Source organism: Colius striatus, chromosome 3 (genome assembly GCF_028858725.1).
Source record: "Colius striatus isolate bColStr4 chromosome 3, bColStr4.1.hap1, whole genome shotgun sequence".
Taxonomy (NCBI): Eukaryota; Metazoa; Chordata; class Aves; order Coliiformes; family Coliidae; genus Colius; species Colius striatus.
Genome location: NC_084761.1, coordinates 212,490 through 229,093, shown reverse-complemented (window position 1 = coordinate 229,093; position 16,604 = coordinate 212,490). Strand labels below are relative to the sequence as shown.

The following is a 16,604-nucleotide window of genomic DNA, read 5'->3' as shown; positions in this document are numbered from 1 at the left end:
ACACTCGGTGTCTATTAAATGCAGTTCCTAAATTGAGCATTATGTATCCCCACCCCAGATATCAGATTGTGGCATGATCATAATGACCCAAACATCACATTATTCCCACAAATTGTTAGTTCTGCTATTAAAAACAACTGGCTTTTCTTTGAAATTAAAGTGTGTGAACTTCAACAAAGAGTGCCATTTGGATTAGGAGGATTTAGTGTTAAGAGCTGCACCAAACACTGGTGGGGCACAGTCCAACTCCTGCACTTACTAAACGGTGCAAGGATTGACGAATCCTGTGCTCCAAACACGTCAGATAAATCACACACCGTCAGCAAAATCTGAGGCTGTACAGCCTGCTCCATTACAGCAGCAGCAGAACAGCTCACACAGATTTATGACAGTATTGGCTGCACGCTTGCCTATGGCTGCCACTAGGCTCTTATGAGTCAAACCGTAATCCAGGTCTCAAAATCCACATGCAATGCAGTTTATCTAAGTGTTTATCAAACATACTACTTCAATGAAGCACTGATAAGCTGGCAAATATCCTAACTTGGAAAAAAAATATATCAACTTTAAGAAAATGTCCAACTTTTTAATCCCCTGAAATCTTGGAAAGAATCAAACACTTAACAGATGTACTACATTTTAAACACAGCCACATCATGCATGCATTTCTTATAACACTTAGAAAACACTGTGCCCAACCAAAAATGTCTTCCTTACGCTCTGATTCAGTTTCAGTATCCAATTATGGACACAAAATCATTACCAGCTCCTGAACAGCAAACAGCCATCGCTAAACTGCTATCTCCAAGCCAAGGCAAGCAACAAAGCACAACACTTCAATGGGGCTCAGAAACTGGCCCCTTCCCTTCGGGAGCCTCTGACTGCACGTTCGAAAACACCACAGCATTCTTTATCTCCTTTTTTTCCATTCATAAGTCAAACCAAGAGGTCACAGGCTCAGTTCCTGTGAGCATACAGGTCACATTCAAACACACCTCTGCTAGAGCACCAACCGTGCAGATCCCACATCACACTGAAGCAGTTGGAGCTCAAGACAAGCTCACTCTGAAAACCTCCTTTAGATGTGGCTGTCACCTTCTCTTATCAACAAGTAGGTTTTATGATGCTCACTATCACATATAGATAGCCAAGCAAAACATCTATTAAAAAACACAACCCATTTTATAAACATCTAGTCATTCGTGCTACAAGAATTAAGTACTTTCCAAGCTGATGAAACATGACTCCAGTCTCTAATTATTCATAAATAATGGACTGCAAAGACAGCTCAGAGTACTTTCCACATAAGAAACATCCTCAGGAGGCACGTACTTACTGAAATGCTGCATATACACATACATGTATGTGTATGTACAAAAAGCACATAACAGCTTTATGTAATTACACCTTTTGGACTTATTTGTGGAAAACTGTTGTCAGATACTAAATTAAAGTAACTGACACAGGTAAGAAAATGTGACTTCAGTGAAGACCTCAGTGTTTACCTCTGTAGCCATAGCAAATGCCAGCAGTAGCAACATTTCATAACCAAGGATGTATATGTCATTTTAACATCCTCAGCAGAAAAATCCAGTTACTGATCATTATGGATTCCAGAATCTGGGGTGAGGCGTGGGTGGGGTGAATTTCTCTTAAATGGTTTATTGGGATTATGAAACAACGTATAAGAAATTTTCTCATCCCCACGTGTTATTTTTAGGAATGCTCTCTGCTTCTAGTTCGTGCCACATTGCCCAGCAGCAAGTAAAACATTAAATATTATTCATGTTGTCTCATTAGTAACTTTTATGTATGTAGGAGAGAGAATCTCTTTCGTAACCTGGACCTTAGTAGCAATGTCAGCTCCAAATAGGAAGTCTGACAGAGGAAAACAAGTAAAATTCTTTTGCTTCCCTACATATTGTTATCAAACCTGAACCAAGTTATACAACCTGGAAATAGATGGGAAAGGTTACAAAGCCAGATTATCTGCTGGTGTGATTTCCCTGTGGGCGTGACTGACACTGCAAAGTCTCAATCTTTCTTCTGGAAGCCTATGGCCATCTCTTTCCTTAGTGTTGTCCTAATGCAGACCTCCTAGAAACACAGACAGCTCTTAGCGAGCATCACACCGCCTAAACAAAGGAAATCTGGAGCTAATGTTGTACCTGGCCTCTTTGCAATTAATGCCCTTACGTGAACATTTCCTCATTACATCCTGTCTTTAACACCGGTCCTGTCAGGCCCTCAGAATTTCCAAAAGATTTATCTGTTGTACTTTCAGCCAAGTTGGTCAGAGGTTAAAGACACTTCGTACCTTACAGGACAGACTTCAATGTCCATTAAACAAGAGTGAAAGAATGCATGAACCTGATTCCAAGAACTACTGGGAACAGCTATGCAAAAGCTTCCCAGGCAGGTCTTTTGAAAACATCGTAACTAATCTCATACCCTGTCAAGAAAAACAACATTAACTTCCATTCCATATATTGGGCATATGCATCTAAGTCCAACACCAAAGCCACACATCTAAAACACATCTAAATCTGACACAAATACCCTTGTTTATCTAAAGAAGGTAAAGAACTAAGCAGCTGGTATCAGAGGCAGAAGTCTTCCAGTGTTTCCTGTAAGCTGAATTAATATTTAATAGCATGTCTGATTTAAATTATAGACTTTTTTTGCTTATTGTGCAGCTAAGCACAGTCAACCCAACCACCACCATTTTGGCTCTTAAAACACATGAATAGCTGTTAATATTGTTGATACTGATCACCGACTACCTTTGCTTTCCATCTTCTCCTCCCCTCTCTTTTCAGGAAGAAAAAAAGGACATTTTTTGTTAAGGTCTGTAAATTAACAGGCCTAGAAAGAAACTAAGACTTTACAGACTCAGTTATACACAGCTGAATCTGGACACCTTTCAGCTCTGTTCCCACACGGCCTCTCTCCTTCCCCTGCAATGGGACGACCTCCGCATGAGGAATCCCATGGCCAGCAGGAACCCTCCAGCCCACAGTGACATCCACACAAGTGGATTTAAGTTAATTTCAGCCTACAGCTGAAGGGAAAAAAAGAAAAAAAAAAAAAAAAAGCAAAAGGGAAGCTCTTTGACTAGTAGATATTCAGGATGTTACATACAGAGCAAAAAACATTTCCCTTTGTTGCATGTTTCTCTGTGTGTCGAGCAGCAGGCAGAAGGAAAGGTCCATTGGCAAGCTGTTGGACTTTATTCCACTAGTTCCTCTGCACTGTCCCAGTTTTGGAGATTTTTTTAAGTAACACTATTCTACAACAACAACGTGATTTCTACATTTATCAAGTCAAGTTGAAGACAAGGGCTTTAGAAGTGTAACAACAGTGAAATAGACTTGCAATATCAGTGAAATAGACTTGCAATAAAATCATTGTTATTTATATGGTTTGCTAAGGATTTCCACATTCAGTTACTGCTGCAAATACGAACCCAAAAAGCTGTAATTATAAGGCAACTGTAGGGGACACTTTGAGTCTAAGGGATGTTAGCTAAAGAAGCGTATCCAGAATGTTTTGTTCTTTCACTGAGTAACTTCAGAACCATGAAAAATACCTATCCCCAAAGCCATATATCTAGTAGGCTTTTTGCTCTTTGTTAAAACATTTGGAGAAGAGGAAAAACAATAGAATATTCATTTGATGAAAGCAATGTGGTTTGGAATGGCAGTACAGACCTCTGACCAACGCCTGGCAACATAAGCCCGACCAGCCCGATCTGTCCTGTTGTCAGGGTCAGTACCAGAGCCCCACTGTAATGTTTAGGTGAAGAAAACGCAGTAACACCATGGCACAATCTCCAGTCCAGACCACTATTCCAACTGCCACTTTACATTTTGATAAATTATTACTCAGGAGCAAGCAGCTACACTTTCAAAACCTGCATGTCTTTGTTTTAAATAGAGTTTCAACAATTTCCTACAAACCTATGAACCAGCCGTGACAATAATGCAAACTTACATAACAGAACCTGTTAAATGTGTTAACGAGCCTCTATTGACTAGCTGGCTTCTTTGCAATAGCAACTCCCACTGGAAGTTAAAAATGTAAAGGCTAGGAATATTTTTTCCTCTTTCTTTTCAAAGGACAGAAATGAGATTGAAAATCATCTAAAAATAGCAGAGAATTTTCAAGTGTCAGCTGTAACGGAAAGAGGAATGGCTGTCTCTCCTTACAGAGCCAGGATGGATGGAGCAAGCTTGTGATTCGGGATCGAGAACAGCTTACACACAAATTGGAGATGGCAGAAAAGAATGTCATTTTAGTAATCCTGCAGGACAATCGTCAGCAACACGAAAACCAGTGAAACTGTACTTCATTTTAAAGTGGCAAATGCAAATTCTTATCTACCCCACCTGCCAGGAGGAAAAGTGAAGTACATATTGTGAAATAAATGCAAAAAGAGTTTTAAACAACCCATTCAAATCACACATCCTCCTCGTGACAGAAGATTAATATAAATTATGTGTCTTTCACTTTGTTTTGTCTTTTCCATCAATCTTTCCTCTCTGAAAGCCACAGTGTCAAGGTTTTTATTTAAAGAAGAAGTTCTCTTGCATTTAAATAGTCCCTTCACCTACCTCTAAAGACTTACTGGTGTAAATGAGAAGAAGGAAGAAGAAAGCTCAGATTCATTACTCATAGGGTACCTGTTTACATTGCAGCATCTATATTTTGCATAGCCAAAGAGAGAAACATAAATGAAAGACTGCAGATGATCATCACTGAATGCAGGAGAAGCTGTGGTACCCCTCCAACATCACACAGCCTCAGATTCCATCCCTCACCTTCCACATGTCCTAGAATAAAGCTCCACTCCTGCCATGCTCCTTCAACTCTTGTGGGACATAAATGTCTTAAGGTCTATTGAAACTCTTACTGTGATGCTTATGCAGGGCTCAAACAGAGAGAGTTGTAACATTTTACAGCCAGGCTGTCAGTATCACATAGACTTATTTGTTAATTAGCGTCAGGACACCTGATAAATTGAAACTGGAGTCCATACTATAAACAAAATACATGATTAGAGCCAGTTTCCATTCTGTACTTAGTGCACAAGCTTACACAGACATTAACCATGCTTTTAAATTATCTTTTGCTGTGTGCAGGAAAATTAGCCCTTAAGTATGTTATCAAAACTCAAAGCCTCAAAAGCCAACACCCAAGTTCTCCTTAAACAATAAAAACGGCTTGAGTGGGAATATTTTTTTTTAAACTGAGATGTTTTTCTACTTGGTCTTGAGCAAGACAACAAATCTTCCCCAAGATTCGGAGACATGATGACAGTCCTGCAGAGGTCACAAAGCCTACCTGTCAGTGAAGCTGATCTGCATTAATGCACAAATACATATTTCTGATGATGATTTATCATCAGAAAACTTACATCACTGCATCATCTAAAATACTTGGAAAGCTCAATAATCCCCAGGTTTTCCTACCAAGTTCTTTCATTTGTTTATAGCTATGAAACACATCTTCACCACATGAAGACCTGACAAGAACCAGGTTGAGTGACTATATTCACCCTTTTCTTCTTGTTATCACGTGGTAAAACTACAGATCACGTCAAAATGTTAAACAAGTGTAGAATTTACTTCTTCCTGGCAATGTGCCCTCATGCAGATTACCTCTAATCACAATTCTTTATGTGTCACTGAATACTTTTAATTTTTCAAACACAGGAGTGCAGTCAATTTGTGTATGGTATTTTATTTTCAGTCTTGCTCTTGAAAGTAAGATCATGGCCCTCAATAACAATAGTTAATAGGTCAGATTATGTAAGACTGATAAACTGAATAGCCACTAAAATTTTCCATCTCAGCACTCGGAATTTTGTTTAGGGGGAAAGTGGAAATACACACATAATTCATTAGCACTTAAAAACTGACACTTGATCTAACGAGGGGTTGCTGCCCGACTGCCACATCGGCAGCAGAACACGTGAAATCCAGAATTACACTGTATGTCACAAATGAGTTCAATAAATATAAAAAGCCAGTATCTAAAGATTTACGTTATTAAACGCGATGCAAATAGAGGCTGAACAGCGAGACCCACACAGCAGCTGGCCAGACACAAGCACTCTAACCTCCTGCACCCACCCGAAAAACACCCACTAGTTAGGGACTGAAGCTGCTCTCCACCCAGCCACAGAGCAAAGCCCAATCCGTGCAGAGCTCTCTGCAGAGCTCTCCTGCTGGCACAAGCAGGAGCATTCTAGATTTACACTGTGCTCAGCAGGCTCAAAAAGCAAAGGAAAACCTCCACTTTAGCTTTCATCTGCCTATGAACTTCCAGAAGCACATGGCAGCTATGAGTCCTCTGCATGCACGTCTGGTAAGGGACAGAAAGATGGGGCAGGCGGAGAAGCCTTCACGCATGGCTGCCAGTGTGTAATCGTGGTCTCCCCTAGATCAGCCGCAGAGGGGAGGAAGGGAAGAAAACTGAATGACTTATCTCTTCACTACCTTATCTGAGACTTCTGTCTCAGGAACATCCGCGTTGTGCTCCCTCTAACTCAAACCTGAAGCAGCAGCAGGGTATCAAGTGACCAGGCAGAGCTGCATCCCATGGTTTGCTCAGGGAAAAGCAGCCCACTGGTCGCAGGTTGCCACCATGTAAAGAGCTAAGTTATTTACAGAGAAGTGACAGTCTTAAATTACATCAAAAGGTTTCAATATTGAGCAAAACAGTGACTTTACTGTAAAGTAAAATTTACTTTATTAAAAAATGTCTAGAAGTAAAGCAGATACTAAAAGAAACAGTGAGAACAGTGAAAGACAATACAGTGAGCTGTGGTCCTTCGATAAGCATCGTTGGGAGCGGACACCGGTTGCCACAGGTGTGAACTGGTGAGTTTCCTTAACACCCGGGTTTGGTTTGCCAGGTGACAAGAGTGCACAGGGTCCACTTATGTTTTTTCCCATGATTAAGCAAACAACAAAATCAGAGAGAAGATCACGTCTGTATCTTCAACTGTCTCTAACAGAAACTCAGCCATAAAGCCATCCCTTGAGGCAAACTGAAGGAGGCTTCTTGCTGCAGAGAGTTTGGGGGCTATTTTAAAAGGAAAGATGACTCTTACTAGAGAATCAGCATACACACAAATGCCCCGGATGAAGTCGTGGTCCCACTGCGCCATGCTCTATAAACACAGAGAAGGCATTCTCACCACAGCACTTACGTATTTTGAGCACTCAAAAAAAAAGAAAGATATCGGTGACCCTGGTATTTCTGGAAGAGCTGTTTGCCGACTGGCAAAGAGCAGTACTGTGACCTCCTCAGTTACAAGACGGAGAAATGCAAACAACCAAAAAGAACAGAACAAAACACAAACATTTCCATAAGCAGAAGTTTTTATATCCCAAGAAGAGAGTTCTGACTCCACAGAGTCCAGAAGGGACACATTAACATGTATTACGTGACTCTCAGTATCTCATACTCTCCAATAAATTTACTTGCCAGGAAGCTCAGCAAGAAATCAGGAAAAAGAAAACTGTCTCAAATCCTATGGCAAAATTATTACTGAAGATATAATTGAACTGATGTCTAGGGTTTATCTATGGAGCTCACAAAAATGCCACGACATTGTCCTCCTGCGCTCCCCTCAAATCCAGGGAGATGAGGTGCTGTGAAAACAGACAGCCTAAGCTAGCTGAAAGCAGTCAGAAAGGGGCAAAAAACATTTTAAGGTCCTCAATGAATGGCTTGTGCTCTGTGTCAGTTTTTTTAGACACTATTTAGTTTCTTCAGAGTGCAGATACAGAAGGGAACATACCGGCACCCCACTGCTTCTTGCAATAAGGAGACAAGGAGGCAAAGGTGGAAGAAAAGATACTTCCATCCTAAGACTTCAGTGAACCATAGAAAAGCACACGGAAAGAGAAATTTAGTTTTACCTTGTCTGTTCCAAAAAAGGAGGAGGACAGCACTAGGACAACTCAGAGTACATCGACGCTAGTATTTTGAATGGAACAGAGAGAGTGGTTTGGAAGCAGCTGGCCCAAGTTCCTCCTGCATACCCTGCTTTGGTTGTACCAGGATTCCTTCTGGGTGAACTGAGCCCAAAGACTCACTCCAAGAGCACACTTGATGGGCACCAACCACAGAAGTACCTCTGTTCAGTCCAGAATCAGCCTTAGGAGATGTCCCAAAGTGGGTGTAACGTGGACATCGAGTCCTCAGCACTTCCCATTCCGCTCTGTAGTTTACTTGATGGTGTTGACTTAGCCTCAGAAAGATAGCTACCACTGCTGCAGCAGCCAGGGCAATTAAGAGATAATATACTAGAAAAAAAATAGGATATCATTAAGATACCAGAGGTTGAAAGGAAGCTGAAAAGTGAAGCACTGGTAGGGAAACAAAGCTTATGTCTGTTATCTCCGCAGCACTTTCATACTTGAAAAGAGTACGACTATGACATAATCATACAACCACAGTAAACTTCCTCTTCTGTATCACTACTATCAACAAATTCTCAGGGAAATCAGTAAAGCAAAGCTTCCTAACAGCACCTCCGTTCCCAAAACTGAGAGAGTGCTTGTCTGAAGATAACCAAGAGGTGAAACCTCAGTTTATTAAATCTCAGAGCTGCTCCTTAACAAAACCCTCCCCTGCAGTAAGTTCCAGACAGCAGTCTGTGGCACAGCTGTCAGATTGCTGTTATCATTGCCTTTTTTTTTTTCTTCCCCCGATACCATTTACCTATCAGCCAAGTAATCTGACTGCAGAACAAAGAACTGAGGAAACAGGAAAAAAACCAAGCAACTCTGTAATACGCACCACGTGTCCCTGAGGGTCTGGGCACGAGAGGGAAAGGGACCACACATGCCACAGGCCTGCAGATAAAGGCAGTCATGGCAGAGGTCTGCTTGGGTTAAAAATTCACACAGGTTCTGATTTATATAACTATGCAAGACATTGATACGACATAGAAGCCAGTCACAGTTCCACAACAAAATATAAAAGGGCAAGAGGAAAACACCTCAAGCCAACCCCTGTTCCTCGCTGAGGCAATTCTTACCATGTGCTCCAGTTGCTTTCATAGCTAAGCTTCAGGGTAAGAAGAGATCCTTAAAATGTCAGTCCACAAAGCATACTTCATCTCATCTGGACTGCTTTCCGCTTTGCTCATCTGTAGTGCCCTGGCTAAAGCAAGACCTGTGAAAGGCATTCGAAGCTGCAAAATCCAAACCACTGCACTGTTGGGACACAGCAGCCTACACCCTTTCACAATACACGTAACCAAGGACAGAAGTCTGAGAAAGACCATGAAAAACACACTTTCGGCATGGGGTGGAATTGCTCTACGCAGTGCTCTTGTGATTTCCTAGAAGATATAAACAAATAAATACAGATACTTCAGAGCAGTACCGTGGGTCTCCACAAGTCAGCTCCTGTCGTTCTGTGATTAATGGTATCAAGTACGGTTATAAACTTAGGAAAAATACTTTCATTTGTTGCTACAACAACCTCACGCTGCACCTGGCTGTGAAGGTGGAGGGAAATACCTCAGGGTTGTTTCTCTACAGCCTGTTCAATTCATTTTCACCAGAAAGACCTGGCTCAGAGTAAAGCAGAGATTACATCTGACCCTTTTTTCTTGAGAGCGCATTTCCACTGAAATACATCAGTGGCAACAGTTTTCAAAGGAATTAACTGAATTTGTCTGTTCAGACTGCAAACAGAAACCCGAAGCCCAGGGACAAACATCTGCTTCAGATCTACAGCTTCCAGCCACTAGTGTCCCTGCCGATATTTCTCCTCCCGTGAGCCTCTCCCTCCAGCCCCACTGCCGTGTGCACGCGGACAGCCAGCTCACCAAAAATAAGTGTTTGTGTCACAGCAAAATGAGCACCTGACACAGGCGAGCGGGCTGCCATTACCGTTGTTTTGCAACACTCTCCCCCCTGTCCTTACTGACTGACCTTTCTACAACCAGCCTGGCCTCGTTTCGTAGCCGTTGCAACAAATATCTCCTTCCTCCAACGCTGTCAGAAGGCTGTCCTACGGCTCCTTCAGATTCTTGCACTCTGTTTTCCGTGCTTACTTTATTAAAATGGGTACATTTGTAAACAGAGCAAACTCACACAGCCTAAAAGGCTTTGCAACATTTTCTGCTCCCATTTTGATTTGCCTGCTCCCCACCCTGGGCTACAAGCACTGCAGACAACCGTACCTCCACCAGACAAAGGCACAGCAGTAGAGGCATGGCTTTTACTAATGAGACAATTAAACCCTCAGCATGTACAAATCCTCCTGCACCCGCTTCTAAGTGCTGCTAGAAAGCAGTCAAGGGTTTCATTTCAAAACAAATACTCTGCAGAAAAAGGAAAACCAGACCCTTAGCCAAGTCATAAGGAGAAACGGAGGATCCCTCATTGTCTGTTCCAAAAAGGCCAATTTGCAGTTTCATCCCCAAATCCTTCGAGTTGCAGGAACAAGACCGTCTGCCAGCTCACACAACCACCTGAGTAACTTTTTCCAGCCTAACTTCAAACTGTAACAACTCGCTATATCAAACTGCCAAATCGACAGTACTCATTTCTTTCTGTGAATCCAGCTGTCATTTTTCCCAAATGCCTTCACAGCCGCAACTCACCCAATGCCAAAAAAAACACCCCTTTTCACAGATACACATCACTTTGCAAAACACAGATGCTCTATGTATGGCACATGAAGTCAATTAACAAGTTTACTTACTGAATTAAAGGATGACACACAACAAAAACCTCTTGCAGACAGCAAACACATTAACCTTCTCCTCCCTCTGATGTGATACGCTAAGGAGTTCTGAAGTCTAAGGAAATCTTTAGTACCCCAGAAGATCTTTCATGCCTGTATCTGCGGCATCTTTTAATCTGTCAATTCCCACGGAGATTGTGATCGCTGGCACGGGGAGTTAAATGCAAAACGCATTCAGTTTGGAAGTCAGTAAGCACAAAACATGCACCGGGGAAAATATATTCCCTCACGGAAGAAAAACAAACCTGAACAATTGAGCACAAAATAAAAGCACATACCTTTTAACTGGTCGGCTACCACGCTCTGCCCAACTCGCTCCATCACCTTTCCATCCTCCATTTCGTAACGATCATCCAAGTATTTCGCGGTAGCTTCCGAAATATGGACTTTCCCAGCCACCCCGAGCTGCTCCATCAGATTGGCCAAATTGACATCGTTGGACCACACATCGAACTTGAATCTCCTCATTCCCAAAATGCCACACAGGACCGTGCCGGTGTGAACACCAACTCTCATGTTCACCATCTCTTTTTTCTCTTGGCAAAACTGCTCAATGGCTTTAATCATCCCCAAGCCCATCTCGATGCAGCAGTACGCGTGGTCTGCCCGGGGCTCTGGGCAGCCAGCGACACAGTAGTAACAGTCTCCCAAAGTGCTTATCTTCTCGCATTTAGTGTCCTCACACAGACGGTCAAAACGTCCAAAGAGGTCGTTCAGGAGTCCCACCAGAGCATGGGCAGATTTATTGGCACTCATTTTCGTGAAGCCAACAATATCTGCAAACAAAATGCTCACCTGCTCTATCTGCTGCATTTTGAAAGGACGGAATATGATGGGGGTTTTCTGTATGGAGGGCTTTTTCTTCCTATTTTTGGGGCTCGAGGTGGAATGACGCTTGACAGAGTTTTCACTTTCATCATCCCCCTGCTTCATTAAGTCATCGGCTATTATTCTCGGCATAACAGAATGAATCATCCTCTCTTTCAGGGCTTTTTCCACTTCCAAGTCTTTTCCATGCATGATGGATTGTCCCACTTTCAGGAATGTGCTTCTCGATCTGACTTCAGACATGATAAATAAATGGATGCCAATGGCGTGGATGCAGATGTGCAGGAAGGCCTTACTCATCAGCTCCCAGTAAAACACACCAGCCCCAAGAGGTGTAAAACAGTTCTCATCACGGAAGTGATAACCAAAGGTCTCAAACAGAATCGAGTACAACAGTCCCAGGAACAAGCTTAAATACAAGGGTAAGTGCATCACCGTGTAAAGCAACAATAGCACTTCAATACACATAGAAAAACTGCCCACTTGAGAAAGACAAGTGTCTGTGGGATCTGCCGGGGCAGTCCGATTGGAGATGTCACCGCTTCCTGAGAGAGGCTTCAGAGCCTGGAACTGCGGAGCGAGAGTCAAAGCAAAAACCAGGAGGGTGAGGATCAGCGAAGTCCGTACATAATGGCGGGCATAAGTCTTAGTGAAAGTGAACACAAAAAAAGCTACACACACCAAGAGGAAGCACAGAGCTGGCACCATGAAAACTATCTGTTTCTCTCTCATGTGTATGCCGAAGTAGATGCCCCAGAGAAGACAGGCCACGCCGATGTAGAAGAGGGCATAGCGAAACCTGCGCTGGGTCTGCGGGAAGCACCTCTCCATGCATGCCTCCTCCAGGTTGTTGGAGTCGAACTTGGGGTTCCACCACTTGGAAGAGGCCCTCTCGAAGAGCTGCGGCAGCTTCTTCTGCCGGCGGAGGCCGGGGCCGCTGCTGCCACCTCTGCCGGCTCGGCGGGTGCCCCCCGACTCCCCCGAGCTGCAGCTGGAGGAGATGCTGTACTTGCAGTGCTTGGAAGAGGTACAGCCCTGGTGCTGCTTGGGGTTGATTTTCACCGTCACGCTGTTGCTGTCCCCGCTAGAGTCGCAGCTCACCTCGGTGCTGTGGTGATGCAGCAGCTGCTGGTGCGGTGGGGAAGCCATGTTGTCAATTCCTCTCGAAGAGTCCGCTCAGGAGTTGGCTCTCTCGGGCTGGGAATGCCGCCGGGCTCCTCGGATCGTCGCCTCTAGTCTCCTCCCGTCGCCGCCGCCGCCCGCGGGGAGAGGCGGCCGGGCAGCGCCGCGGCGCTCGGCCGCTCGCCGGGCTCGGCACACTGCGCGCTGGGGCGCGGGCAGCCCCACATATTCCCCTCGCCTCGCACGCCTCCGCCGGCCGGGCAGGGCCGGGGCTGCCGCCCGCCGCTGGCCCCGCTCCCGCAGCCCTGCCGAAGCGGGGGCCGGCCGCCGCTGGCTCAGTCCCGCGGGGCGGCCGCCGGGCCCCCGCCGGGAGGGGACCGCTCCTCCATGTCGAGCTCGCAGCTGGCCGCGGCTTCCTCCCCGCGCCCGCCGGGCAGCGCTCCCCTCACGGCCGCCGCCAAGGGGCCGGCTCCCGCCGCGCCGCCCCCTCCCACCCTCCCTCGCCCGCCCAGCCGGGACGGCAGCGGCGGCCGCCTCTCGCCGGCCTGCGCGGCCCCGCGCCCGCCGCCGGCGGGTCCCCGGGCCCTCAGCCGCCCCAGCGCTTCGCTGGCTGGAGCGCGAGTGTCCCTGCGGTGCCGCTCTGCCGCCGGCGCGGGGTCGGCGCCCGCCCGCCTCCTGCTCCCGGCCTGCGCGGGTCCGAGGCGTCCGCTGCCGCTGCCGGAGGGGTGGCGCCTGGGCGCTCCGTGCCCTGCCCGGGGGGTCGACCCGCCCGCCCGCGCGCCGCCGCGGAGGGAGGGGAGGGAGCGGCGGGGGCGCGCTCAGGCGCGGGCGGGCGGCGCCGCTGCCACCATCTTCCTCGAAGGAGGGGGGGGGCGGGGGGGGCTGCGGGCGCGCGCCCCCGCCGGCCAATGGGGCGCGGCGCCGAGGCGGGAGCGCGCGCCCCCCCTTCCCGCCCGCCCTCGTCCCGGGCGCGGGGCCGCGGGCACACGGCGTCCGGCCGAGCGCCGGGCACTGCGCGACCCCGGCGCCCAGCGACACGGCTGGCTTCCTCCGGGAGGCACCGACGGCCCCCTGCCGCCCTCCGCGGGCTGACGGGGACGGGCCGGCGCGGGGGAAGCGCCGGGCGGGTGCGTGCGGGCGTCCGCCCTCCCGCCCGCGGCCTCGCCGTGCGCTGCCCCCGCCGCCGGGGGTCCCTCCCGCTGGTGCCCCGCCGCCCTTAGGGCCTTGTTTGTTCCCGGGGTGGGGGGTGGCACGGCTGACATTTGCCATGCGCGAACAACACGCTTCCAACAAACAGATCAACCTTTCCGCATCCCCGCTGCCTGCTGGACACTTGCTGCCTTATTTTTCTGCTCTCCTCTTTCTTCGCTTGTTTATAACTGACGCTATCTCGCCTGTGCCGCTCCCTCAGTTTTATTATCTCTTCCTCACAGACGGCCTGTCTCTTTACCTCCTTCACAGGGTTTCTGCACATGCTTCATCTCCTTGCTCTTGCCAGCTCTCCATCCCTCTTCCATGCTCACAGGTGATGTTCCCAAACCCTCAGTCTCACCAGCTCCTAATCCCACGCCCATCCTCCCCGACCCTTGCTCTGGTGCTCGCCTGCTTTCTGCCTGCAGCATCGGGGCCTTACCGTGCCTCCTGCTTCCCAGAGTCCCAGTTCACAGAATCCCGGCATGGTGAGGGCTGGAAGGGCCCTGCAGAGCTGCCCCAGCCCCAGCCCCTGCTCCAGCAGCTGCCCCTGGCTCAGGGGGCACAGGAACGTGTCCAGGGGGGTTGGAAACCTCCTGAGAAGGAGCCTCCACACCCTCCCTGGGCAGCCTGGGCCAGGGCTCCCTCCCCTCAGCACCAAAGGAGCTTCTCCTCCTGTGCCAGGGGCACTGCCTGTGTGCCAGCCTGTGCCAGTTACCCCTTGTCCTGCTACTGGCCACCACACACCAAATACTGGCCCCATCCTGCTGACACCCACCCTTTAGGGACTGAACAGCACTGCTGAGGTGCCCCTGAGCTCAGGCTTCTCTTCTCCAGGCTCAACAGCCCCAGGGCTGCAGCCTTTCCTCCTCACACACATGTTCCATCCCCTCAGCACCTTGGTGTCCCTGCACTGGCCTCTCTGCAGCAGTTCCCTGTCTCTCCTGAGCTGTGGAGCCCAGAACTGGACACACGAGTCCAGATGAGGCCTCAGCAGGGCAGAGCAGAGGGAGAGGAGAATCTCCCTCAAGCTGCTGCTCAGACTTTTCTTAATGCCCCTAGGATGCTATTGGCCTTCTTGGCCACCAAAGCACATTGGTGGCTTGTGTTTAATTTGTTGTCCACCCCTGTCCTCCACAGGGCTGCTCTCCAGCAGGTCACTCCAGCCAGTTACTGTTCTCCAGGTGAGCCTTTCCCAAAACACTTGACTCCAGCCGTCCTTCCTTCAGCACCACTTCTTACCCAACAGGGAGTCCCTTTTCTACTGAAGACAACACCATTCAGTAAAACAGGGTTTTTTAAAATAGTAATAAAAAAAATACATAACCACACAGTTGCTGGAACAGAAACCTGTGTTTTCTCCCATTTCCTTTGTAAAGACCTTACTTACTGTGCAGTAACCATGCTGTAAAGTGTGGTGTTCTTGATATTGCTGTTGCTATTATTATTTTGAAGAAATTTGTATTTCCCAATGTACTCAAGGTACCAAAATCACCCTCAATTAAAAAGCCGAATCAATAGCAGTAATTGTTTTGGCTTTGCTGCGACATGGCTCTTTCTGGCATACCAACTAATGGCTCAGCTGATCAATACTTCATAGCGAGTGCCACTCATGTCAAAATATTGTTGGGAAGAATGAAATCCCTGTGTTGTTAGAGCAGAAGGGAAGGATGGCCTCCTGGGGATGGCTATTAATTGATAAACTTACTAAGACTTCTCTGCAACCATTTAACGATTCCTCTAAGTGTACTGTAAGTTACCTTTTTGCTTCATAACGGACAATGGAATGTGTTTAGTCTGGAGAATTGAGTTCAGCAACTTCCAAGGACTCAAAGATTTTGTACAAATTTGGTGGAAAAAGGAAAAAAATGTTTTTACCTCAGTGACAAAGAATTTAAGGTGAAACACCCTGTGTGATTAAAGTTTGCTCTGTAACGCTGCGGGGTTTGTTACGTTGGAGACATGAGGTGGTTTGGACTTTGAGGTGTGAGAGGTACTGACATTCCAGCATCAATTTCTTCAGCCTTGCATTGTAATAGTGTTGTCTTGTTGTTCTTGCCTGTGGCACGGCTGCCAGTCTGGGTCAGCTGTGCTTCCTTAACGCCCCCCCAAAGAGGCAGAAACTACAAAGAGATAAAATACGGGGGGGAGAGAACAGGGAGTCATGTAAGCCCTTATTGTTTCTAAGTAAATCAGAACCCTAGGGTGCATTTTCCTCTAGTGGAAGATGTAAGTTTTCCCTCTGGTATCAACCAAGTCACGATCTCATTCCGTTCCTTTGGCGCAGGGTGATTGAGAGCGCCTGGGTGGTAAATGTGTGAAACATCACCTTGTCTAGAGTGTAGCAAAATTAGAGACCCTTCAAGTGGGCATTTAGTACTGAAACTTGCTCTGATCCCATCTTGCTCTCACAGGGAGCTGCGGGATCATGCCTCCGCTCCACGTGTGGCGGTGGTTCGTGCGTGTGCAGCGGCAGGCTGGCGTGGTTGGGTGCGTGTGTGTGCTGCAGAGCGTTCACGTGCAGCAGCGTGCTCACAAGCAGAGCAGAGCAGCCACTCACACGCCTTGTCAGGACAGACAGACGCCTGGGGCATGGGGGGACGGGGCACATGCAGGAGCAAAGCTCAGACTGAGGAGTGAGAGCAGCGCGTCTCGTTCCCCCCCCCCCCCCCCCCCCCCATCAATAA

The 16,604-nt window shown here is 47.4% G+C and overlaps 1 protein-coding gene across 2 annotated transcripts in view; it reads right to left on the bottom strand.

The window, feature by feature from the left end:
* The window catches only part of ADCY9 (adenylate cyclase 9), an 83,123-nt gene extending 69,905 nt beyond the window's left edge, over positions 1-13,218 (bottom strand). For both annotated transcript variants that reach the window (XM_061991810.1, XM_061991811.1), the window contains exon 1: positions 11,055-13,218. In XM_061991810.1, the coding sequence (XP_061847794.1) occupies positions 11,055-12,753 (1,699 nt within the window). In that variant the 5' untranslated portion in view covers positions 12,754-13,218. The remainder of the gene's footprint in view (positions 1-11,054) is intronic.
* Between the last annotated feature and the right edge of the window lie 3,386 nt (positions 13,219-16,604).